Here is a 26,443-nt window from a genome sequence, read left to right on the forward strand (position 1 = left end):
CGTACACCTAAAAGTACTAATTACATGATAACAGGAAAATGGTCCAATTCACACACTTATCAAGAGAACATCCCTGGTCATCTATTGCCTCTGATCTGGTGGACTCACTAAACACAAATGCTTTGTTTGTAAATTATGTCTGTGTTGGAATGTGCCCCTGGCTATCCGCCAATTTAAAAAATAATAATAACCTTTTGTGCCGTTTGATTAATATAAGGAATTTGAAATGGTTTATACTTTTACTCAAGTAGAATTTTACTGGGTGACTTTTACTTGAGTCATTTTCTATTAAGGTATCTTTACCTTTACTCAAGTATGACGATTGAGTACTTTTTCCACTACTGATTTTCAGTATACCATGCAACACTACATTAGACTAACTCCTTGAATACCCCATTCCTTGAAGTTTGCTGTTGTCTAAAAAACACAATTTTGCTCAAACTGTATTGTTTTACCATTTTAGTGTGTGTATTTTACTGTGTTTATACTCCGGATATCACTTTTCAACAGTAAAAGTCATTTTAAAAAAATTGCTGGTGGAAGTCGACGTACTGTTGTCATTCATAAACTCTTCAGCTGTCTGATTCAAAGATGGCTTTTTACTGAATAGCATACATATTTTTACAGGTAGGTGCGGATCAGCATAGTTGGGCCTAACTTACAGAAAGACCTGCATACTACATAGCCTAATTATTCTGAAACATTCCATGGATTTGAGTGTAGGAAAAACACCTACACACAAACGGGGAAGTCGTGCTGGAGCCAGGGAACAACAGTTACAGCTGGGGAAGACACGCAGTCAGAAACCTGTTTGGCCAGTTAACTTCCCACCCAACCAAACTGACTCGGGTGTCACACAGCTGCACCTGCAGCTCGGTTTCACAGCAGCCATTCTGCCATTGGCTCGTACTCCCATGATAAGGTTGAGCCCCCCGATGTCTTTTGTACCTCTGCTCTGTTCAACATGTGTTTTGTTGACCACAGAGCTGGAAAAGATCCCAAAGGGTTCTGTTGTTCCGTTGACATAGCCTACGTGTTTAGCCCCAGTAGATCTAATTCAACTGATTTTACCAACAGAAAGATGTATCAAAATACCAGTCTCAACATGGTAGAACCCTTGAGGCTGTTGATTTGCATAACTTATAAGCTGTTAAACTAAAAGTTGTTAAATGTAACGAACGTTCTTCCTGTATAATGTTTTGCTGACTGAGTGTTTAGAAATCAGAGGGTTTGAATGTTTGTGAAAAGTAAACTGTCTCCCGCTTTGCTTCTGCAATGTGTTTTGAGTCCATCAAATGTATTGCTTTGATCCACAAAACAACCATGAAATGAATGTCCTAATCAAAATGACCTGTGTTTTTTTTTTTTTTTTCTGTGGATATGATGTTGTCATGTCAGAGCGGAGGCAGTTTGCTGAAATATATACATTTAGCCATTGAATTTGTTGGCCCAGGTTGGCTTTGGTTAGCATGTAGCTGAATCCATTTTCTGACATCTACTACACAGGGTTTGTGTGAATGCAAGCTCATCACATTCCTCTTATTGTGGGTGAAGCGCAGGGCCAGGAGGAGGGACGTTAAGGGGGTCGGAGGGGGTGTGTGTAGTTTTTGGTGAGTGCTGTGCTGGAGAGGGTTGCAAAATTCAGGGAAATTTCAATACATTCCCTTGTTTCCCAAAAATCCTGGTTGGAGTATTCTGGATTTTCTGCTTCCCTTCTGATTCCGGGAATCCTACAACTGGAATTTCGGGAAAACCCAGGGAATTTATTAAAAGTTCCCATAATTTTGCAACCCTTGTGCTGCATGAGGCCAGGGAGAGGGGGAGGTTTGAGGTTGAGTCAGAGAGCAAGCAAAGCAGGCAGGGATTGACTGTTTGAACAGTGAGTTTCCTGAAAGTTGTTCTTTGACTGGAAATTTGAGCTTGGGGACTAGGAGGGAGAGGATGGGAGCTGCACCACAAAGGTGTGAGGCTATAAATAACCACTAAACACAGGGGTGGGTGTTTGAGGCCCCAGGCTCTGCCCTACTCTACAGTAACACTGGAAATGTGACACCAGCACTATGGCACGATGACTCTGTTACAATTACTCACTTAGATGAGCTAGCACAGATGAGGTAGCTGTAACTCCTTGGTCGAAGTACTGGAGGCGTTTCTGTGAATTTCCTCTAGATTCCATGTTTTTGTTGACCTAGCTAGTCTAGACACATGATGTCAATTTAACTTTGTTATTATTACTGTTGTTTATGAACCATTATTCAGCAGGATACGGAACATAGACAAGACACTGAGTCGTTGCCAGACTCGTGATTTATTTTCCCCGAAGGAATAAATGTATTTATACAGCATGTGTCGATTTTAGTCTCTGCATTAACTTGGTACTACTTTCATGCAATCCTTACCTTTCTCAGTGAAATATGAGTAGCTTAACGCTGAACCACCTGCAGTAGATCTTATTTCAGTCTGTCATACAGTTGTGTTCAGTATAATAATAGCATCTCTCTCCCTGTCTCCCGCCTGCCTTTCCTTGCTCCCCTCTCTCTTTCTCCTTCTCCCACCAGAATAACGTGCCAGAGTGGCGTGTGCAGGGTGATTCCCCTGCAGGCCTGTTCAACCTGCAGGGAGAGGAGGAACCCTTCTCGTGGCCAGGGCCTAAGACACTCCGTCTTCGACGCACCTCTCAAGGCTTTGGCTTCACTCTGCGCCACTTCATTGTCTACCCACCCGAGTCAGCCGTGCACCCGTACCCCTTCCCGGTAAGCACCACATTCAGGGTTGCATGAATATCCCAAAGCCCTTCCATTTAGTTTATTGAATTTTGCTGTAGCATTTTGTATGATGTCATTAGCTAGGTTTCCATCCACTTGGCAATCAGATTTTCATGTGCATAATGAAAAATCTGCATAAAATCAATATGTGCATTTTCCCACCTTACGTGTTTCTATCAAATTGACCTGTTGCGGCTCAAAGGCTGTGCTTGATGACCTAGTGCACATGAAACCAACTTTTGCTGTTAAATTCCCATGTACCAAATAAAAAATAAATAATACAAGTTTAAATGTGTTTCCATCACATTTTCAAATGTGCGTTATATTGAGAATGTGCCCACTCTGGTCTTGGCTAGAGGTCAACAGATTAATCGGAATGGCCGATTTAATTAGGGCCGATTTCAGGTTTTCATAACAATCGTAAATCGGTATTTTTGGACACCGATTTGGCCGAATTTATTATTATTTATTTTTTTACACCTTTATTTAAACATGCAAGTCAGTTAAGAACACATTCTTATTTTCAATGACGGTCTAGGAACGGTGGGTTAACTGCCTTGTTCAGGGGCAGAACGACAGATTTTTACCTTGACAGCTCGGCGATTCAATCTTGCATCCTTACGGTCAACTAGTCCAGCGCTCTAACCACCTGCTTTACATTGCACTCCACGAGGAGCCTGCCTGTTACGCGAATGCAGTAAGAAGCCAAGGTAAGTTGCCAGCTAGCATTAAACTTATCTTATAAAAAACAATCAATCAATCAATCATAATCACTAGTTATACATGGTTGATGATATTACTAGTTTATCTAGCGTGTCCTGCGTTGCATATAATCGATGCGGTGCGCATTCGTGAAAAAGGACTGTCGTTGCTCCAACGTGTACCTAACCATAAACATCAATGCCTTTCTCAAAATCAATACACAAGTATATATTTTTAAACCTGCATATTTAGTTAGTATTGCCTGCTAACATAAATTTATTTTAACTAGGGAAAATGTGTCACTTCTCTTGCAACAGAGTCAAGGTATATGCAGCAGTTTGGGCCGCCTGGCTTATTGCGAACTGTGTGAAGACTATTTCTTCCTAACAAAGACAGCAAACTTCGCCAAACGGGGGATTATTTAACAAAAGCGCATTTACGAAAAAAGCACAATCGTTGCACGACTGTACCTAACCATAACCATCAATGCCTTTCTTAAAATCAATACACAGAAGTATATATTTTTAAACCTGCATATTTAGCTAAAAGAAATCCAGGTTAGCAAACCATATTAACCAGGTGAAATTGTGTCACTTCTCTTGCGTTCATTGCACGCAGAGTCAGGATAAATGCAACAGCTTGGGCCGCCTGGCTCGTTGCGAACTAATTTGCCAGAATTTTATGTAATTATGACATAACATTGAAGGCTGTGCAATGTAACAGGACTATTTAGACTTATTGATGCCACCCGTTAGATAAAATACGGAACGGTTCCGTATTTCACTGAAAGAATAAACGTTTTGTTTATTATGATGTTCCTAGTTCGAGCCCAGGTAGGAGTGAGGAGAGGGACGGAAGCTATACTGTTACACTGGCAAGAACATCCAATAGTCAAAGGTATATGAAATACAAATCGTATAGAGAGAAATAGTCCTAGAATTCCTATAATAACTACAACCTAAAACTTCTTACCTGGGAATATTGAAGACTCATGTTAAAAGGAAAATTCAGCTTTCATATGTTCTCATTTTCTGAGCAAGGAACTTAAATGTTAGCTTTCTTACATGGCACATATTGCACTTTTACTTTCTTCTCCAACACTTTGTTGTTGCATTATTTAAACCCAAATTTAACATGTTTCATTATTAATTTGAGGCTAAATTGATTTCATTGATGTATTATATTAAGTTCAAATAAGTGTTCAATCAGTATTGTTGTAATTGTCATTATTACAAATACATTTTAAAAAGTCGGCCGATTTAATCTGTATTTTTGGTCCTCCAATAATCAGTATCGGCGTTGAAAAATCATACTCGGTCGACCTCTAGTCTTGGCACATGCTCTCTAGCCAACAGCTCGCAGATACAGTGTGGGTAGGATATCCCTCAAACTCAGCTCGGGACCTCGAAGCTAGTTCCACTGCATATTTCTCATTGTTTCCCTTTAATCAGGGACTGATTTAGACCTGAACACCAGGTGTGTGTACAGTTAACTATCAGGTAGAAAAGAAAACAAGCAGGCTCCGGACCTCTTAGGGTAAGAGTTGAATACCCCTTACCCCACATGAGATTATTATGGACAAAATAGCGAGATTATTTAGATTTGTCAAAAGGCAGACAGGCATCAATCGTCTTGTAACCAGAATGAGATCCTCAATATTTATAGGAAAGGAGTATCAGGCTCATCACCGTGCACTTTCACCACCCTGTGAAGTTCATAATTTATTTAATCTGTGGCCTAATAATCGGCATGCTTTCCCGAGCCGTAGTGGGAGGACCACACAACATGTCATCGCGTGACTCCAAGTTTACTTCGATATGATGATTTTTATATCAATATTTGTGCATTAAGGCATTTCCATTGTCATTTCTTGCATAATATATTTTACAGACACAAGATCCCACCTTGTCTTGCATATTTTGTTTAGTCAACATTTGTCAAGTTTACTGACAAATTAGCTGTTTCCATCAGGCCTGTCGTGACACTTTATAACCAACATGTATTTTATCACGTAAAAAGGTTGGATGGAAACATGGTTAATGTGGAAGAAGTTGCAACAAAAGAGAGTGTAATTCCCCAACCAGAATTTCCATTGAGTAAAACGAATGAATCCCTCTAAGCAACTTTATGACCCATCATTGCTGGTGGCAAATAACATTTATCTTGTCTTTTTACAGGAGGAAGAGCATGGCCGCAGAGGTAAGCTGAATGACTCTACCTTGCACACTGTTCCTTCCTCCTCTTTCTGTCCTTCAGTACTGCATCGTCAATCTGCCTCCCACTTTGTATGATTTTTCCATCTGTTGACGTAGCTCTTTTACTTCCTTGTTATGCACATGGAACAGGGTAGCTGTTGTGTTAAGGTGACCTTTGTAGAGGCCTGACTGAAACGGTTTGGCCAGCATCACCACCTGTTACTGTCCTCAACTGACCTTTATCCAACTGCACTTTGTTGTCACCGCACAACAAAAAGTTGCCCAAAGCCCTTGTTTTTAGGTTTGTGCATTTTTCCTGTATGTTTGTAGGTATGTGCACTTGTGCATTGGTGTTTTTGTTACTTTTAGGAAAATAGTCCTGTTGAAAAAAAATGTGTAACCCCTAATCCATTTCACCACACATCAGTTACCCAAGTTTTTTTTCGTGTGTGTGGCAGCATGCAAGTGTTTGTTTTTATAGCACACTACTTCTGTAAAAATAAAGCTCGCCATCTCAAATGCTCAAATGTTTTGCATGTTTTTATCCAATCATGTCCACACTGAGGAATCAGTTTGGCCTGTGGTTTGCTGTTCCACTGTGTCTCCTCCTCTAAACACTGCTGTGGTAGTAGGAGTGTGTTTTAGATCTCCCCGTGGATTGTTTGTGTGTTTGGTAACACTTTACTTGACACCCAGCGTCGTAACACATTGTGACACGGTCTTAATCATGTCATGTCTTAACAGCTGACATAACTTGTCATAATATGGTCAGAACCAATGTTCCCTCTAAGCTGCGGGCGCGCAGTAGACCCTCACAGCTCTCCCAGGACTGCCATACAGAAATATCAGCCTACGGAGCGAAGGACGAGATTGAACTTCACTCAACTTTCTAGAGCAGTGTTTTTTTTAACCGTTTCATGTGTCTGAAGTAGGGATGCACGCTATATCGGTGAACATATCGGAATCAGCCGATATTAGCTAAATATGGCAACATCGGTATCGGCCCAATGTCTAGTTTAACACCGATGTGCAAAACCGGTGTCAAAGCTGACGTACATATCTATATAATGTAGGTACATGACGTAATGACGCCACGTAAAATGTTGCGCTACACGTGCAACACAGCATTCCTAACCTAGCCCACAATGTCTGCTGTGTGGATTGAGCAGTCAACAAGTCAAGCAGTCATTTGAGAGACTAAGAAGATTTCAGCTAGACAACTTCAAGGCGAAATCCATTAACTCCAAGATAATGGAATTCATTGTCCTTGACAATCAACTGTTCTCTGTCGTGGGGGATGTTGGCTTTCGCGACTGGTCGAGCACTGGTACACACTACCGGGTGTGCTATTTTTCAGATATTGCCCTACCGGTATTAACTTCAAGACATAATATGGAACGCTGTTATGGTCTTTGCCTGTCTCAAAAGATGCACATCAAATAACACTATTTGACGCGTTAAATAAGCTTTTAATTTGACACGTCAAATAACAAAGTTCTCTTATAAAAATGTTGTGTGTTCTGAATTTGCACGTGCAAGCCAAGCACCACCACTACTATCAGTAGCACTGTCAAACCTGTGCAAAAAAGTCTGAACGCCACGAACGATGTGTTTACAATGCCGCGTTCGTAAGAAAGCATTATTTGTTCAACCACAACTTCTGGGGTAGCTAGCTAGCATCAATACAATCAGCCTGAAAACAATGATCAGAAGCAACTGAAATCATTTTCATTATTCTTAGCAATGATTTAGGAGTCCTTGTGAGTAAGTATTGTTGTTCGCCTATTGAAATTTAATTATTCATGAGAATAAATAGCTAGCCAGCTACTTAACTCTGTTGCCCAAAGCTAACCTTATAAGCAGCCAGCTAGCTTCATCTGGCTAGTGAGGCTCGACCGCACTGGGTTATGTGATGTGAAGCTAGCCACAATAAGGATTAGGCACAATTGTGGAATTTGCGGTTTGCCTTCAAAATAAAAGTACCCCTTTGAAAGTGATGCAGAAGGTTACAATTGGTGGAATCATGCCATATTTAAACTAGATAATGTTAAACAAGGTTGGAATGTGAAGCAACGAAATGGGGTATCAATCTACTCGGTGACACACAGAACACAACTGTGAAGAGTTTACGCAAATATTAGCGTTGTAGCTCTTATTGCAGGACTGTGACTTTGTGAAATCACCTCCCCAGTCAGCCTGTTGTGTGTATTAACATTCATATTGCACTGTACAGCTTTACCTAAGGATTGGGGATCAATGAATTGGGGTATCAGTCTACTCAATACCCAATATATTTTTTCACAACATCCTCCTCAAGAGTTATCATACTCCAAGACATCCAAGCAGTATTGTTTTTCCTCAAGAATAGTGTTCAATACACATAGGTTGACAATAAATGTGGCTCAATTCAGTTGTTTCAGAGTCCCGCAATAAGAGTTACGATGCTAATGTTCTCTGGGTTTCACTGAGTAGACTGATACCCCATGTCATTGATCTACAATCCATAGGTAAGGCTGTACAGTGAAATAAGTATACCCACAATGCAGTTCTAAAGTATAATACACCCAGTGTGATTTCAACAGGTTTTTGTCAAATTAACAAATTGCCTTTTGTTGAATTTTATATAACATTCCAACCTCGTTTTGCATGATCTATTCATTTATGGAATAATTTTCTCTACCATTTGTATTAGTTTGCGTCACTGTCATTGACATGCTTTTATTTTGAAGGCTAACCACAAAGTCCACTATTGTGGCTAATTCTTATTGTGGTTAGCTTCACATAGATGAGTCCGACCACAATTAATCAAATAAGAACTGTCTTGTAAATTAGGGTCATTTTAGATGACGCATAGCTATATAGTTAGCTGGCTAACAACTATAGCTACTGAAAAAGATTGTCGTTTTGGGGGAAGAACATTGTTTGCATCCATGGGCTAGCTAGCTTTTTTTTATGTCCAGCTCTGTAGGTGCGTGAGAACTTTACCAGCATCATAGCATACGTATCGATGAATTGTTGTGACATGAAATACGAGTGATTGGTCTCACTAATGTGTAATAACTACGTAAAAAATGTATGAACGCGTTATATTATTTTGTGATGTGCCGTCATATTCAGGTTCTGATTGGTCAACAAGCTTATTTGGCATGTCAAATAGTGTTATTTGAGACATCTTTTTTGACACGCAAAGACCCAAACGGCGTTCCATAGAAATCCTGGTTGAGAATGAAACGACTTAACAAATGAACAACAAGATAGCACAGCAAGTAAGTGAAAGAAAATAGGTTTTACTGGTAATTGGGGACATATGTAAATTCAAACAAAATCACTTTTTTGTTTGTTTGTGTGTGTGTAACCTTTTTTAACTAGGTAAGTCAGTTAAAAACAAATTCTTATTTACAATGACTACCCAGGCCAAACCCGGTCGACACTGGGCCAATTGTGGGCCGCCCTATGGGACTCCCAATCATGGCCGGATGTGATACAGCCTGTATTCGACCAGGGACCGTAGTGACGCCTCTTGCACTGAGATGAGGTAGACTCCTTAGACTGCTGCTAGTGTGTGTGTGTGTGTGTGTGTGTGTGTGTGTGTGTGTGTGTGTGTGTGTGTGTGTGTGTGTGTTAACTATTTAACTGTACTTTAATGCTTAAAAGGCCACATTTTTTTTTTTTTGTTATATCAGGTATCAGGTTTTTTTTTTGGCAAGGGAAATATTGGTATCGGCCACATGTCACATCCGTTGCATTACTAGTTTGAAGGCACAAACTCTGTCTTTCCACCATACCCAGAGAGCAAATCAAGTGCACAATAGGCCTACCGCTGGCCAATCGAATGGCTCAGGTGACAGTGTCTGCAGTAACATAGCAGGCATAACAGAAAGCTTCAGCGAAGTTGATATTGAGAAACGGTCAATGAATATGGCAGAGAGATGCTGTTTTTATGAGTGAGTTCATGTTTATTCTACACTTTTTCCACCCAGCGCTACAACCAAGCACTGAATGAGTAGGAAAGTATATCTATAGGCTTGTGTTATTGATAGCGGCTTGGGTCTTTTTTAATATTGAGGAATATTTCACTTTCTCTGTTCATAGGAGTAACAAATAGGCAGAAATAATGTGGTGCGACATGAGTTTCGCCATCAGTTGGAAAACTATCCCTTTTTTGACAGTGTCAGCGTACCCTCAGTCTGCTGCTCACTCCCTCCACTGAGACTTACCATCAGATGCAGACACCATCAGCCCAGTAAAATATAAAGCTTTTAAATGATTTTAAATGCTCACTCATCCGTGCCTCACAATTAATACACCAACGGATCTATTATCAGGTGTGATCAAATAGCCAACCTCAATTATTATTTTTTTTTACAAAAACAAACTATGCAACAGATTTTGTTATATATAGGCAGAACGCATCGGAGTAGGATTCTATTCCATTGACACGCACTACTGTACTCTACACAGACCGGTGCAGCATAAACAAACAGAGCGTCAGTAGGCCTATATGTAAATAGACTATTGCCATATATGGATCTGTGCCATTTACTTGGACCTGGACTGTGTTTACAGCAGGAGATGCGTTTGTTTTGAGATCAAAGTGAGAGCTGCATGTAGCCACGTGTACACATATTTGTTCATATCCTTTGCTACTTGGTGAGTTATTAGCCCAGTTATAGATCATTTGTAGTCTGGGGAGTGATTGCTTCCTTCAAGAGCACAACATATCCATCCTTGAAAAGCAAGTCAGGTAAAGAGCTTTTTTTTTGTCTTAAAGGGGTAATGTTGTAGTTTTAAGGCAAGCTTGAATAAGCTAAATAGCCAATAGGCATACTTTTCCCATTCTCTGTAATAAAGTTATGGGAATAATAATGCATTTTCTATTTTGTGAAGTGGTTTCTGGCATCAAACAACTTTTTCAGTCACCTCCTTGTCTGAAGGACAAGTGGATAACCAGGTTAATGTCAAGCTCTGCATGTCATTTAAAAAGAATGGATGCTACTGTGATATAACAGCTATTTCCATGTTAAAATGTTATGGGAGGCATTTTCTCCATAGTTTTTGATGGTAGGCCACTCTGATAGGCCTACATTATGATCACATGGCCACAGTAGCCTACTTGGCCACTGTTAACACTAAATTTAAAGCGGCCACAGCCTCGGTGTTCGCTGTAAACGCCCGCTGTAAGTTGCACAGAATTATCACAACGTTCAAGTTTACACTCAGCAGATCTGCAATGTTCTCGGTGCTGAATTAGTTTTGAGGGAACATTGGTCATGACCATATATTTACACCTATTATTGGTACATACAGTATATACAAAAGTATGTGGACATCACTTCAAATTAGTGGAATCGGCTATTTCAGCCTCATCCGTTGCTGACGGGTGTATAAAATCGAGCACACAGCCATTCAATCTCCGTAGACAAACATTGTCAGTAGAATGGCCTTACTGAAGAGCTCAGTGACTTTCAAAGTGGCACCGTCATAGGATGCCACCTTTCCAACCAGTCAGTTTGTCAAATTTCTGCCTTGCTAGATGCTCTTGTCAAATCACATTTTATTGGTCACATACACATGATTAGCAGATGTTATTGCGGGTGTAGCGAAATGCTTTGTGGCTGAACGGAAGCAAGTCCCCCCAGCAATGTTCCAACGTCTAGTCGAAAGCCTTCCCAGAAGAGTGGAGGTTGTTATAGCAGCAAAAGGGGTGACCAACTTCATATTAATGCCCATGATTTTGGAATGAGGTGTTCGACGAGCAGGTCCCCACATACTTTTGATCATCTAGTGTATAGTATGTTATTTTATGGCTAGTTATGATGCCTGCATAAGTGTCAACTCACATTTATTCAAATGTTTTTTTTCCCCCTGCCAAGAAGGTCTTTCGTTTTGAAAGTTTGTTTCTTAAGTCCTTTTGTTGTTGTAATTAATTATAATGATTTTTTTTTTCTTCATATTTTAAATAACTTAAATACACTTTGATACTATCATGAAGCATTATGACCCTCCTCAGTACCTGACAAAGAAAATGCACTCTGACACTCAAGAAGCATTAGACTGTTATAATCATAGGCCCGTCACATACAGTGCCTTCGGAAAGTATTCAGACCCCTTGACTTTTTCCACATTTTGTTAGGTTATAGCCTTATTCTAACATGTGTTAAATTGTGTTTTCCCCTCATCAATCTACCCACAATACCCCTTAATGACAAAGCAAAAAACAGTTTTTTAGAAATGTCAGCTAATTTAAATTTTAAATAAACTGAAATCACATTTACCTAAGTATTCAGACCCTTTACTCAGTACTTTGTTGAAGCACCTTTGGCAGCGATTACAGCCTAGAGTCTTCTTGGGTATGATGCCACAAGCTTGGCACACTTGTATTTGTGGAGGTTCTCCCATTCTTCTCTGCAGATCCTCTCAAACTCTGTCAGGTTGGATGTGGAGCGTCGGTGCACAGCTATTTTCAGGTTTCTCCAGAGATGTTCAATCAGGTTCAAGTCTGGCTGGGCCGCTCAAGGACATTCAGAGACTTGTCCCGAAGCCACTCCTGCGTTGACTTGGCTGTGTGCTTAGGGTCATTGTCCTGTTGGAAGGTGAACCTTCGCCCCAGTCTGAGGTCCTGAGTGCTCTTTAGCAGGTTTTCATCAAGGATCTCTCGGTACTTTGCTCTGTTCATCTTTGCCCCGATCCTGGCTAGTCTCCCAGTTCCTGCCCCTGAAAACATCCCCACAGCATGATGCTCCCCCGACCTGGCACCACTGTAGAGATGGTGACAGGTTTCCTCCAGACTTTACGTTTGGCATTCAGGCCAAGGAGTTTAATCTTGGTTTCACCAGACCAGATAATCTTGTTTCTCAAGGTCTGAGAGGCTTTAGGTGCCTTTTGGCCAACTCCAAGCGGGCTGTCATGTGCGTTTTACTGAGGAGTGGCTTCCATCTGGCCACTCTACCATAAAGACCTGATTTGGTGCAGTGCTGCAGCTATGGTTGTCCTTCTGGAATGTTCTCCCATCTCCAATGAGGAACTCTGGAGCCCTGTCAATATACCATCAGGTTCTAGGTCACCTCCCTGACCAAGGCCTTTCTCCCCCGATTGCTCAGTTTTGGCCGGGAGGCCAGCTCTAGGAAGAGCGGTTCCAAACTTCTTCCATTTAAGAATGATGGAGGCCTTCTTGGGGACCTTCAATGCTGCAGACATTCTTTGGTACCTTTCCCCAGATCTATGCCTTGACACAATCCTGTCTCTGAGCTCTACAGGCAATTCCTTCGACCTCGTGGCTTGTTTTTTGCTCTGCCATGCACTGTCAACTGTGGGACCTTAAAATAGACAGGTGTTTGCCTTTCCAAATCATGTCCAATCAATTGAATTTACCACAGGTGGACTCCAAGTTGTAGAAACATCTCTATGATGATCAATGGAAACAGGATGCACCTTATTTCGAGTCTCATAGCAAAGGGTCTGAAGACTTATGTAACATAAGGTCTTTCTGTGTTTTTTATTTTTAAATTAGCAAACATGTCTAAAACCTTGTCATTCTGGGGTGTTGTGTATAGATTGCGGATTTCTTTAATCCATTTTAGAGTAAGTCTGTAACATAACAAAATGTGGAAAATGTCTAGGGGTCTGAGTCCTCTTCGAAGGCACTGTACATGCCCTTATGTCAGTCATCAGTCATAGAGGTTGCTTTGCTCCTGAAATCTGCTCCTGCGTTCATCCCAGTCATCAACATTTTGGTAGGTGCATATCTGACGTCAATTTGTGCGCAATTACAATGATTTAATATTGTCAATTTTTTTTAATTGTACTAAACGTAAACATACTGTTGACAAGTAGGAATGTGGAATGTTTTGTCTTGTGTGGTAGGTTTTGTACACTTTGATTAGTCTTATGTAGGTTTCATGATCAGTTTTCATAACCTGCCTAATTATAGGTCACAACAGGTTCAAATGTGTCAAGACGGTGTTATGACATGGTTATGACCGTGTCTTAACATGTTATGATGCTGGGTGTAAAGTGTTACCGTGCAGAGGAAGGGGAGGAGACAGGTTAAAGAAGGATTTTTAAGCAATTGAGACATGGATTTACTATGTGTGCCATTCAGAGAGTGAATAGGCAAGACAAAAGATGTAAGTCCCTTTGAACAGGCGAGTAGTAATTGTCAGGCGCACCGGTTTGTGTCAAGGACTGCAGCACTGCTGGGTTTTTCGCACTCAAGTTTCCCTCGTATATCAAGAATGGTCCACCACCCAAAGAACATCCAGACTGCTTCCCACAGTTTTGTCAAGTTTTGGCGTTAAAATGGGCCAGCATCCCTGTGAAATGCTGTCGACTGCTTGTATAGTCCATGCTCCTACACATTGAGGCTGTTTTGAGGACAAAGGGGGTGAAACTCAATATTAGCTAGTTGTTCTTAGTGTTTTGAACACACGTACGTACAATCCTGTTCAGAAATATTAAAGTAACTTTTTATCTATGTGCATATAGACTAAGGTTATTATTATTTATTTTTTCAGTGGAAATATCTTGAAATAAATTAGAAACACACACACTGCTCTTGCTAGTATCACTTATTTACATTAAAGCTTTTGTATCGGCCTCTTGGTCTTCCTCAAAAGCTCTGTGGAAATATGCTAGGATTTCTTTCGACTTAAGACATTCAGCAAAGAAATATGGAGGAATGTCTAAATTCTCCTCTGAAGGATTGGATGATGTAGGAAGATATTTTCTGTCTGAACATACTGTAATGGAGAAATACAATGAGCTCTTTGACAGCCACTAGGATTATCCAGAGAGGGAGACCATAACTTCCATGACTGGGTCTCATGCGTCTGGCCCTCAATAAGGGCAGGGGGAAATATGAAGAAATCCCGGCCTTGCGTTTTGTAATGCTAGACCCTGGAAAGACTGACTGAGGACAGGCATGGGGACCTATTGGCTTGCCCTGCTGTGACCCAGAGTAGTGAACACGGCCTAAAATGAACACCGCCCACTAGCCAAATGTGGGTAGATTTGGCATTGGCAGGTAAAGATGTCCATTTCACCAGCCACATTGGTGGGTGGTCAGGGCTCCACAGTGCGAGCATTTCAATCGCATTTGTGAATAAAAAATAGTCAAGTATGATCACATGTATAGTAAAATAAATGCTGCAGTAGCTGTTTCAAAGTATTTCTGCCATTTTGTTTCATTGCTGGTAAATTGAATCGCACTGTCAAAGAACTATGAATCCTATATTGCCTGTTCCACCTCGTACTGCAACACTGCCTGGCTGGGGGTTGTGTGCATGTGAAGAGCTGCGCACAGGCATACAAGTTGGTATAATTTACTTGAAACCGAAGTGAGACTTTGTCCTTGTGTTTTGGCTATTTACATTGTTTTGTTTACAAGCTAGGTTGTTTTTCTATGTTTGAGTTTCAACTGCTAGAGAAGACTGCTTCTACTAGTCAGACTCAATCTCACAGACGCATGCATGACTCGAGTCATGTTACCATGGTAACCTCCAGCCCTTAAAGGGGCAGGTGAAAATTTCTCATCTGTGATATTTTGGTTAAAACACTCATGTCACAAAAACAATTAAACAATATACCACATTACTTCTTACGAGTAATACATTTGTTTTAGAAACATTACAAAGCATACTCGGCTGTTTTCTTTTTTTTGTGTGTGTAATTTAAAACATATATTTTGGCTAGCAGTGTTTTCCTCTGGAAACATTTCCCACACAGCTAACAAATGTATCTGTGGGGGGGGGGGGTTCTGGAGTCCTCTCCCTAAACAAAATATGTTTAAGTACTAAAAGGCTTGGTTCTAGTGACTTTTTAAAAGGAAAAAACTCAAACCATCTAAAATATAATTTCCACCCCCAGAAATGAGCTCAATAACCTATTGGTAAAATTATTATAGTATGCAGGATGCAATTTAAGGTTGAGTGCTGCAACGATCTAAAGAAACACAACATCGACTGATCAGTAAAAGTTATCTTGACAAAGTTAACAGGAACATTTGACTGAACATGAATTAGAGCCCACTTAATTCATGTTCATCACAAAAGGAAGGCTTGGAAATCTCTGTTCTGACAAAAACCTAGTTCTGACATTGTTTACAGCCTTTGTCAGAGCAATTTATTCTTCTGGGCTTTTGGAAAAAGATTTCCAACGCCCTCCTGTAATTGAGCTCCTTATTAACGGGAGGGCCGTTGATGGAGAGCCACATGCAGTCGGCTAGATGCTCTCCCTGCAGTCTGTTCCTCAAGTCTGTTTTGACCTGCAATAACAGAAGGACTAATAAGAGAAGGGAGAGGGACAAAGGATCTACTTTCCGTTTAAATGATTTTAAATCTAAATCAAATCAAATTTATTTATATAGCCCTTCGTACATCAGCTGATATCTCAAAGTGCTGTACAGAAACCCAGCCTAAAACCTCAAACAGCAAGCAATGCAGGTGTAGAAGCACGGTGGCTAGGAAAAACTCCCTAGAAAGGCCAAAACCTAGGAAGAAACCTAGAGAGGAACCAGGCTATTGTGGGGTGTCCAGTCGTCTTCTGGCTGTGCCGGGTGTAGATTATAACAGAACATGGCCAAGATGTTAAAATGTTCATAAATGACCAGCATGGTCCAATAATAATAAGGCAGAACAGTTGAAACTGGAGCAGCAGCACGGCCAGGTGGACTGGGGACAGCAAGGAGTCATCATGTCAGGTAGTCCTGAGGCATGGTCCTAGGGCTCAGGTCCTCCGAGAGAGAAAGAGAGAATTAGAGAGAGCACACTTAAATTCACACAGGACACCGAATAGGACAGGAGAAGTACTCCAGATATAACAAACTGACCCTAGCCCCCCCGACACAAACTACTGCAGCATAAATACTGGAGGCTGAGACAGGAGGTGTCAGGAGACACTGTGGCCCCATCTGAGGACACCCCCGGACAGGGCCAAACAGGAAGGATATAACCCCACCCACTTTGCCAGAACACAGCCCCCACACCACTAGAGGGATATCTTCAACCACCAACCTACCATCCTGAGACAAGGCCGAGTATAGCCCACAAAGATCTTTGTCTTCTCCTCCTTGATGTTGAATGCCCCCAGACCCACTGGGCCATCGAGGTCCTGGTGGAGTTGGCTCAGAAATTACCCCAGGGGCTGAGAATCACCAGAATGTTTTTAATGGTGTGGAGTGATTTGTCACAGGGACCTACAACACAATAGTTGTTTTGTTTGAAGTTATGAAGTGTCAGTAGTTCTTAAATATTTCATTGCTAAGTGCTGTCCTGTGACTCTGTTAAACTGACACATTTGCACATGTTTGAACATGAAGATAATGTACCTGCTCTTTTATGGCCTGGAAGTTGACATCCTCCTTTTGCAATAGGTTTGAAAGCCGCGTCAGGTGGGGCAGCACATCCGCCTGCAGGTAAATTGCTGCCACAAATCTGTAGAGTTGGGAAAAGTGTTTCACTCCACAACGATACATCAATTGACAATACAAAACAGGTTTTAAAAGCCACATTGCGGACCATTCAAATAGTCTTGAGACACTGAAAGCAGTAATCGCAACATAGTACATTATTTAATTTGGAGTCCACTATAATCTATAATACATGTAGTCTTACCTTTACGTGGCACAGGAAGCATAGCGGCCCTAGGTAAGAAAGATGAGCAGAGTAGCCAAGTGAAGAAATGTGATGCATAATCTCACCTTTATTTTTAATTACCCAAGGCCCAGGGTTGCTGAAGCAGCTTTCAAAACTTCTGTCTTGTTACTGCTTTTGGCTAAGTTACTATGGAGCTGCTGCAGGTGCTCCTTGAAAGTGTCCATATTAGCCTCCCGGGTGGGGCAGTGATTACTGTACTGCAGCGCCAGCTGTTCCACCAGAGACCCTGGGTTCGCGCCCAGGCTCTGTCGCAACCGGCCGCGACGGGGAGGTCCGTGCAGTGCCTCCTTGATGGCTGCAAAGATGGTGTCTGCCTTGCCATCAGGGACTGACACCAGGTCCAGGAACTGGTTATAAAGGTGTCTCTCTTGGTCCATGTATCTGGAAAACATACAAAAATCCATACACAATTTCATTATTACTCATGATACACAATTTTGTTATTACTCATGGATGCAGTGACTGTAGAATATCAATATTAAAAATAAATTATACCTGACATGTAAATCCAGCTGCTTATTAGTTGCCACGTCTGTAGTTTCATCAGCCAATGACTACAGATGACAATGACTACAGATGGCATGTCGGATAGGCTCCTCCACAACTTGAGTCAGAATCTTCAACATTACCTCCACTATTATGTGTGACCTACAGTTTGTGTTCTTGCCAATGTGAAATAAGTCTGGTGACATTTAAATATCAAGTGAAGAAAATATGAACAAAAACACAGAATTATTGAGCACTGATTCATCTTGAGCTTTGTGAAATGGTCACAACCCAGCAATTCAGCAAGGTCCAGCAGTTGTGGGAAGTTTGTATGATGGGCCTGCTCCCACTTTGTTAGATGGTACAGACATTTCAAACCCGGCCTCGTACTCAAGCTCTGTAATTGGCTTGAACGCGACCATGACTGAAGAGCCTGTGAACAGCAACAGACATAATGCGTTATTATTGAGCCTCGGTTAGTGCACAGTCTGAGACATCTTTTACATTAGAAGACATTTTGAGAAATGGAAGAAGTCTTTACCTTTTTGCCAGCATTGCATGAGCCCTCATACTTTCCAGGTGGTGCTCTGTCCCTGGGTGCCGGTTAATGTAGTCCAGCCGATGACTCTGGGGCCCCTATTTCAATAAAAGGGCGCTTTGGCAGACCCCTCTTAGCAGCCTGCCTATGTCGACGGCACAGACGGCAGAACATTCCTTGATGGGATGTAAAGTGTATATTAGTGGAATTACTGGTGTCTGGGGCAATATCTATTACAGATAGCAAGCGTTACAACAATACACATAATGCTGTAGACTAGTACAGAGTAAATATGCACAAACATTTCTAGCCCTTAGCCTAATTAACGGAAATTTGACTAACCATGTGGCATATTCTATAGCCACGGCTTCAGTCTGTCAATTTTAAACCACTTTTGGCCCCATCTGGATTGCTGGTGGTGCGCCCTTGGCCTTGCTCCTCTCTCCTCCTCTCCTTTAATCTTCTCCTATTTTTTTTATCCTCTCTGCTCTCCTCTGCTCCACTCTCCCTCAGGCATCCCTACCTCACTCCCGGGATTCTGCCTCTTTTCTGTCCAGTAAAGCAAGCCATACACTTGTAATAAAAATGATAGCTGAAGCTTTTAAAGAGTTAACTAACTAAAACAAGTGTAGTTTAGTTTGGGCTGATTTGACGTTAGCAATCTAAGTTAACATCACCTGACACTCTTGTCCCTGCTCCCCCTTTCTCTTTCGCTGCTCTGGCTGGAAATATTTCAATAAACTCAAACTTCTATAAATAAATCAAAGTCGAAGACTGATAAATATAGCCATCTTGCTTGCACTTGCTAGACTAGTAACGTTAGTTAGCCATGTTTCTATCAACAACATAGTTGTGGATATTGGATAGCTAATTGCCGTTACAATTGTGGCAGCAATATTATAGATCTAAATGACATTAGTAGAGTTTTTAGGTTATAGCTAGCTAATGTAGTTAAGTAGTTGGTTAGCTAACGTTAATCAAGCAAACAAACTGATGTACCTTTCTTGCAGTTTCTCATGCAGGTGCACTCTGAAGTGATTGAAGTGAATTGTGTTTCGCGCTGCAGTGTCTGTCTGTATCGAGCACTGGTCACAGGCGCACTGTGTTTTTTGAGTTGCAGGCTGCCTGCCACAGCTCACAGAGCTAAATAACCTTCAGAACGGTGTTGAACCCAGACAGATCATCTATTTACCAATAAAAGCAAATGTGATTTACAGAACTTTTTTTGAAACTATGTTTGGTAGAAATGAGATGTTTTCTTTTTGTGTGGCGCCAATGATTCTGCCGTGGTGCAGCGCCACACGTAAATGAACGCAGAGGAAACTCTGTTGGTAGTTTTTAAATCTACCTGCCACAGTGGCTGGTGGACTTTAAAAGTACATTTTATGCCCTGGTAGTGAAAACAACCTGAGATACTCACAAACTGGCTTGGCTGTGCTACCACTCAGGGGGTGCAATTTCACAATTGGAATGTGATACATCTCCAGCACATCTAAAACCAAAGTTGCGCCCCTGCTACCACTACAGGTTAGCTATAAACAATGTTACTGCATTAAAAATCATGTAGCTCAGAGAGGGAGAGGGGCAGATCTTAAATCGCTACTTTCAGTTTTGCATTCGTCTGTGTGCTCGTTTCTGATGTCACGTAGGTTACGTCTTCAATCTCTGTCATATTACAGTATAATGTATAGGTGGCATATAATATTCCCAGATATGTGAATGTGTGGTGTGACTGTCTATGGAGACTAGTTTGCTGACTCTGGGTTATCCCAGGACTGCCATTGTGAATGAGAGGGAATCTCTTTGTTTACCATGTGGAGGCTGAAACAGGGCGCGTTCGACATTGTAGCCGAATTTAAAGGCGAGTCGAGACTGACTAACCTTGCATCATAAATAACTACTCTATATTATTTGTAGTTCAGTCACTCACAATTTACCCGTGATACATTGCGATTTTGATGCTCTCAAACACAGCCAAAGCCTTCATGAACATGCCTACTGCTGTGAACCCGGTGTTGCATCATTGGAGTCTCCCTCCCCTGACTGACTGGTGGATAACACATGTCTCTGGTGCACCCTCTACTGGCTATTCCATTTCATTTGTCTTAATGCATTCCATGATTCCCTGCTGGGAACAACTTGAGATTGTTCTAATAAAAAACAGTATGAACAGGAAATGAAATGAAAAGGACTGGGGTCAAGATGATTTACAAATGATTTACACTGTCTGGGACTGACTGAGCTCATGTTAGTGCTGGAAATAGTCTCATCAGCAGTCACTGAGTTACTGCTAGTATCAAATCACTTTATACTTTTATTATCAAGCAGTAGGGTTGTTATGGTATGCTGTGGTTCTACCACTTGCCACAAGAGGGAGCCTGGTAACACTGTTGTTGTTGGGAGGTGAGGCTCCTGTTGCGTCATACATAACACATTCATATGTGATTGTGAGCAACAATAGGTTGTGTTTGTTTTAACACGCTGTCCAGGTGATGGTGGTGCAGGTATAGCATGCATAGCCGTGTCTTGCATAGCTCTTCTAAGAAAGGTTCAGTGGCTCAGCTCTAAGGTCAGGAAAATCAGATATGTGAACCTGTTATAACTGTTTACAGATGTGTCCCTCTCAATCTGTCAAACACCCACAGGGAGAAGGAGAGAGCAGTGAGTGGGTGCTCCGTGGCGTATCAAACACCCACTCCCATCTTTTTCAATCACTTTTTTCTCTCTCTCGTTCTCCCTATCAATCTCTTGCTTCTCTCAATCGCTATCAAACACAAAACCTGTATGGCAAATGATGTTGCTGCCACCGTCAGTGCTTACCAATGATACTTCATGCTTACCATTTGAGTGTGGTTACATGCACACAATAATATGATTATTGTGAATAGTCAGATTAATATAATAGTTCCCTTAGTGTTTGCATGCTTTGCAAGAATAACGATTTCCTTAATAATTCTGTTTACATAGCCTTAGGGCTGTCCCCGACAAAAACAAAATATTGGTCGACCAAGAGTCATCTGTTCTTTTAGACCAATCGATTAGTCCAAATTGATTAAAACACATAGGATATACAGACACGTCCTATGTGTTTTAATAAAATCAACTTTATGCAACTTCTGATGCTTTAAGCTCACTGTTTGATGAAATAATTAAGACACACAAATGACAAGAGGGAGTCCAAACGTAATTGATTTGATTGTACCTGGCAGGGCTCAGACTTGCTGCGCTGTGTTTAAAAAAGAAAATGTCAGCGAGTGTCCGGTGTGACTAGCACCTGTTTTCTCGCTCTGCTGCCGTGACCACCATAGAACATCAACAGTGTTTATCGCGCTGTCCGTGTTGCTGAAGCTGTATCATAATTACAGGCATTTCTGACTGAAAAGTTGTTACCGAAGTACCTCATTAGTTTAGGAATAACATTCCCTATTCCCTGAAATACAGCATATCATACTCGCATCAATAAATTGGTTATAACAAACTCCACCATAACAGGAAAATGGATGCAGAGGGTGTGACAAACTAAAAACTGAGGAATATTTACTGGTTGCTCAGGAGGTAAAGAGAAAGTCTGATGTGTGAAATCAGTTTGACTAGTTGTGAAAAATACTGGAGCTCAAGAAAGTTGCTTCCATCTGGCCACTCTACCACAAAAGCCTGATTTGGGGGAGTCCTGCAAAGATGGTTGTCCTTGTGGAAGGTTCTCTCATCTCCACAGGACCCTTGGAGATCTGTCAGAATGACCATCAGGTTCAAAGGGTCTGAATACTTTCCGAATGAGCTGTAGATAAGTGTGCCTTTCCAAATAATGTCCAATCAATTTAATTTACCACAGGTGGACTCCAATCAGGTTGTAGAAACATCTTAAGGATGATCAATGGAAACAAGATGCACCTGAGCTCAATTTAATTTGCAAATATTTCTAAAAACCCTGTTTTCACTTTGTCCTTTATGGGGTATTGTGTGTAGATTGATGAGGGGAATAAAACATTTAAAACATTTTAGAATAAGGCTGTAAATAACAAAATGTGGGAAAAGGGAAGGGGTCTATATACTTTCCGAATGCACTAAATAGTATTTAAATCTAGGCTTAAGTTAAGGTAGTAAGACTAAACAGGATACGCTCTTAGACTTACAGCTCGAAGGCAGCTATACTAAGACTACAAATGATAATGACATGACTTATTATAATGATGATCGTAATAATGAGATCACGAAAAAGGAAGGTTATTATCATATGATTTTTCAGAAAATCTGGAACAGTGTAAACAACACTAAATAAATGATAAATAATACCAGAGAGGCTGTTCTAACAAAGTTTTTAAAAAGTGTGAAGCCTTTTATTACAGCGTAGCAAAGATTGAAAACAGCCAAATTTGTGAACATGTAGTTGCATGTGGCTTGGTGCTCACGGAATCAGTAGGCTGTTAAACAAACCGGCAACAGAAGCAGGACATGCCGTATTTCTGTAGATATACAGTATATGGATTATTCATAAAGCCATTCCCATTAAGCAGTTAGGCTATTGATTATAGACCTAATAAAATGAGTTTCTTAGACAATTAAGTCAAGGGCTGTTTTCTCGTCTCCTAACTCCACCGCTGCCATATTGTTCTCAACACCAATATGCTGGTTAACTTTGCTATTATTCACATAGCAACATGGTCTAGGAAAAGGTGCCAATTCAGCAGCGCCCTGATGTTTCATAACCGCGGACAGCGACCACTATCGCGGGATAAATAATATTGTTATTATTTTATTGTTATAAAATATTATTTTTATTATGGTTGCACCTGTTCCTATGTAATATAACCATTTTCAGTAGCGAATGTATTTTTTTAATGTGTTTTTATTGAATATTATAACATACAATCTACTTGCAGTGAAGCCGCTCAACATTTCCATCACATTAGTCATCTAACAGACTCCCATCCAGAGAGACACACAGAAGCAACCAGGGTCAACGTCTTGCCCCCCCCCCCCCCCCACACACACACACACGGTCGAAAACAGGGACCTGAACCAGAGAATTATCACCCCCCGACTAAGCTCCCAACCGCCAGGCCACCAGCCCTCCAAGAGCACCCCCCCCCACAATTCCCCAAGAGCTGCCCCTCAACCATCTGACACCGCCCCCCAAGCCCCCGCCCCCCAAATGCACCAACAAAATTAAAAAGAGAAAGAAAGGAAAACCGAAAACATCAATGCAAAAAAAACTAAAGACAACAAAAGTCATAACAGCAAGGCCAACTGAATATGTTTGAGTGCATGTATGGCACTATTTATGTGTGTGTGTCTGGGTATGTACACGTGTGTGCATTTGAATGAGTGTATGTGTGTATGCATGTGTAGAAACACCTGTGTGGTATCGGCCTCAGGCAAACGGGTGTTAGCTGTAACAACACTGTCCCTCGGTGTCATTCAAACTTACGTTTGTTTTGTTTTAGCACGTCTTAGTCATGGCCTGTGCCACCCCTACGGCCTCCACGATGGATTAGTCCACTCAGAAAGCCGCAAATCAGCCTGGTGTTTTGTAGGCTACACCATGAAATTTTTTGTTGTTGTTGTTGTTGTTTCTGGTCAACTAAAGAAATATCGGTCGACCAACAGCCGATCGACCAAATAATCGACCAGTCGACAATTTATTTCACCTTTATTTAACCAGGTAGGCTAGTTGAGAACAAGTTCTCATTTACAACTGCAACCTGGCAGTTGTACTAAATGGGGTCAGCCCTACGTGACCACTAATGAAATCAGGCTACATGATGGGACTTTGATAAATGCAGAAATTCGGCTATAAATGTTTTATCACAGTGACCATGTTATCTTTATGGAGCATATTTGATTCTGAGTTCGGACATAAAGTTTGTATGTGAAATATTGTCAGTTTTTCCAAACTCATGCTAGCACATGCACATATCAGATCTATAACTCTAAGACGTTTACATGTCCTAATAATTTTTTTTAAACACTCAGAAAACCAGGTGTTTTAATCGGCGTATGTTTACTTCGAGTATGACTGTACGTCGATTTAAGATAAAGAGAGTAGTGTGTTTACATGACTAATGCCGTACTCTGCCTACTGCCAGAACCAGTTTAATATCAAATGTACTCACTGAGACTTCCACATAAGATACAACATTCCTATTCAATAATAATTCACCAACTTACACAGTGATAAGTAGTTGGACAGAGCTTTGTGTCTAGTGAGCCTGGAGCTGTGTTTGTTTATTGGGAAGGAGTGGGAGTTGTGCAGCTGAGCTCACTCTCTGTCTGCTCCTCCCTCCCTCTTACTCCCTCACTCTCCTTTGCTTTCCTCTCCTATGCAGCTGCTAGGAGACGGGGTAAGAATGAGCAAACAGGTTCTCCAACTAAACTCAGATGTATTCATTTCCGTTCCCCAAATCCCCACCAGCTCACCCACCATATTAGGAGGCTTTCTTCCGTTGAATTCCTTCATTATCATTCTCATTTAGTCTTGTTGTATGAGGAACAGCCAATGTGACACACAGAGAAACCAAACCACTCTGTTATTCTGCTGTCACTGCTTTAATTCACATGCTTCTGAATGTTGTGACAGTTCCTCCTTATCTATTGCTCTATATATCACTTTCTCTGTCTCATCCTGTTGCTCTTGCTCACACTCACTCTTTCTCCCCTTAGTAAATGTCTACAATTTAGGGTTGTGTCTGGTAGCTGTTCATGGGGTGTCTTGTTAGGCTGGCTGCTTTGAGTGCGTCTCAGTCTGGGTGGTGTTTAACTGAGAGTTGTGGGTGGGTGGTGCATTCTAGTTTGGGTCCTCTGCTCTTAGTGTATTGTAGGTCTGCTGAGGTCAACAATGTGTCTTTCTAAAGGGAAATTAATCTGACTACTACCCTTCTAGACACTTCATGGTAACATCCTATTGTACCTAATCTGGGCAGATATGTAGTATGACTGGGATTATTCATTTAATGACTACTGTGTCACTGTTATGAGCAGATCTGGTATGTCACCACCATGTGACCTCCAGAGGAATGTGTTTAATGGTTGCTGATGATGACACTTTGTCTTTGTTGTCAGGGAGACAACGGAACAGGCTGGAGCCAATGGACACCATCTTTGTGAAGCAAGTGAAGGAGGGAGGTCCTGCCAACGAAGCTGGACTCTGCACAGGTAACTGATTAACGGCAACGCACTGAAATTGTACCTTCCTATGTTCTCTGGTTTCTGTCTTTATCATTGCTAGGTGACGTCATAGAAGTAATTATATTATAGAATCAATATATTAAAGCAATTTTGTGAGTTTTGGAAAAAGAATATCAACTTGACTGTATTCCCCTACAATAAAGCAGGACTACAATACTTATGGTGCACTATTGGACATAGTGTTGGTCCAATCCCATAGATCTGAAAATTATGATTTCAGTCCACCCTATGCTGGGCAGTTTGCTCAGAGATTCTCAGTAGTTTGCTCAGAGATCCTCAGTAGTCTTCTCAGATTTGTTCATTCGTTTTCTGTTTGTGAAGTTGTTAGTAGAGGCAGACAGCTCAGCTTCCTCAGGCACTGAATTATAGTAAACACACATCAGATGACTGATCAGTTTCCTTTCCTCATTCCCCTCTGACTGTCAGCCTAGTTGGGAAGCTGCCTCTTACTAAGGGACTACTACCCTACAACAACCTCTCTTCAAAGACACACATAGACCTGCCATTAATGCTGTGTCACTCACATATTACCAGGATAACTTCTAACCCTCTCTCTCCTTCTAATTGTCAACAGGAGACAGGATAGTAAAGGTGAATGGAGCGAGTATCATTGGGAAAACCTACTCTCAGGTCATAGCCTTGATCCAAAACAGGTGAGGGCTCAAAATAAAAATACCTTTATTGTTCTCAGTGACTGATTTCCCGCTTGTCTTTTGTTATTGTTTACCTTTTATGTCTTTGTGTTTCTATTACAGTGATGCCTTTCTTGAACTCTGTGTTATGCCAAAAGATGAAGACATACTGCAGCTGGTAAGTTTGTAAAGATCATTACTGCAGTGATTTAGTCTCTTCCTATATTTAGCCACTGTAAAACAGAAGTTCTTCTGTCTGTGTCTCTTTCCACTTCTAAATCATCAACTC

The 26,443-nt window shown here is 41.2% G+C and overlaps 1 protein-coding gene across 5 annotated transcripts in view; it reads left to right on the top strand.

Annotated features, from left to right (window-relative positions):
- The window catches only part of arhgap21b (Rho GTPase activating protein 21b), a 79,074-nt gene that overhangs the window by 12,255 nt on the left and 40,376 nt on the right, over positions 1-26,443 (top strand). For 4 of the 5 annotated variants that reach the window (XM_036986020.1, XM_036986019.1, XM_036986021.1 and 1 more), the window contains exons 3-7: positions 2,559-2,753; positions 5,645-5,666; positions 25,397-25,489; positions 26,097-26,175; positions 26,278-26,332. In XM_036986020.1, coding sequence (XP_036841915.1) covers positions 2,559-2,753; positions 5,645-5,666; positions 25,397-25,489; positions 26,097-26,175; positions 26,278-26,332 — 444 coding nt within the window. Of the gene's footprint in view, positions 1-2,558; positions 2,754-5,644; positions 5,667-10,310; positions 10,407-25,396; positions 25,490-26,096; positions 26,176-26,277; positions 26,333-26,443 lie in introns of those variants that run through there. The other variant, XM_036986024.1, reaches the window with a different exon arrangement.

Source organism: Oncorhynchus mykiss, chromosome 8 (assembly GCF_013265735.2).
Source record: "Oncorhynchus mykiss isolate Arlee chromosome 8, USDA_OmykA_1.1, whole genome shotgun sequence".
NCBI classification, from domain to species: Eukaryota; Metazoa; Chordata; class Actinopteri; order Salmoniformes; family Salmonidae; genus Oncorhynchus; species Oncorhynchus mykiss.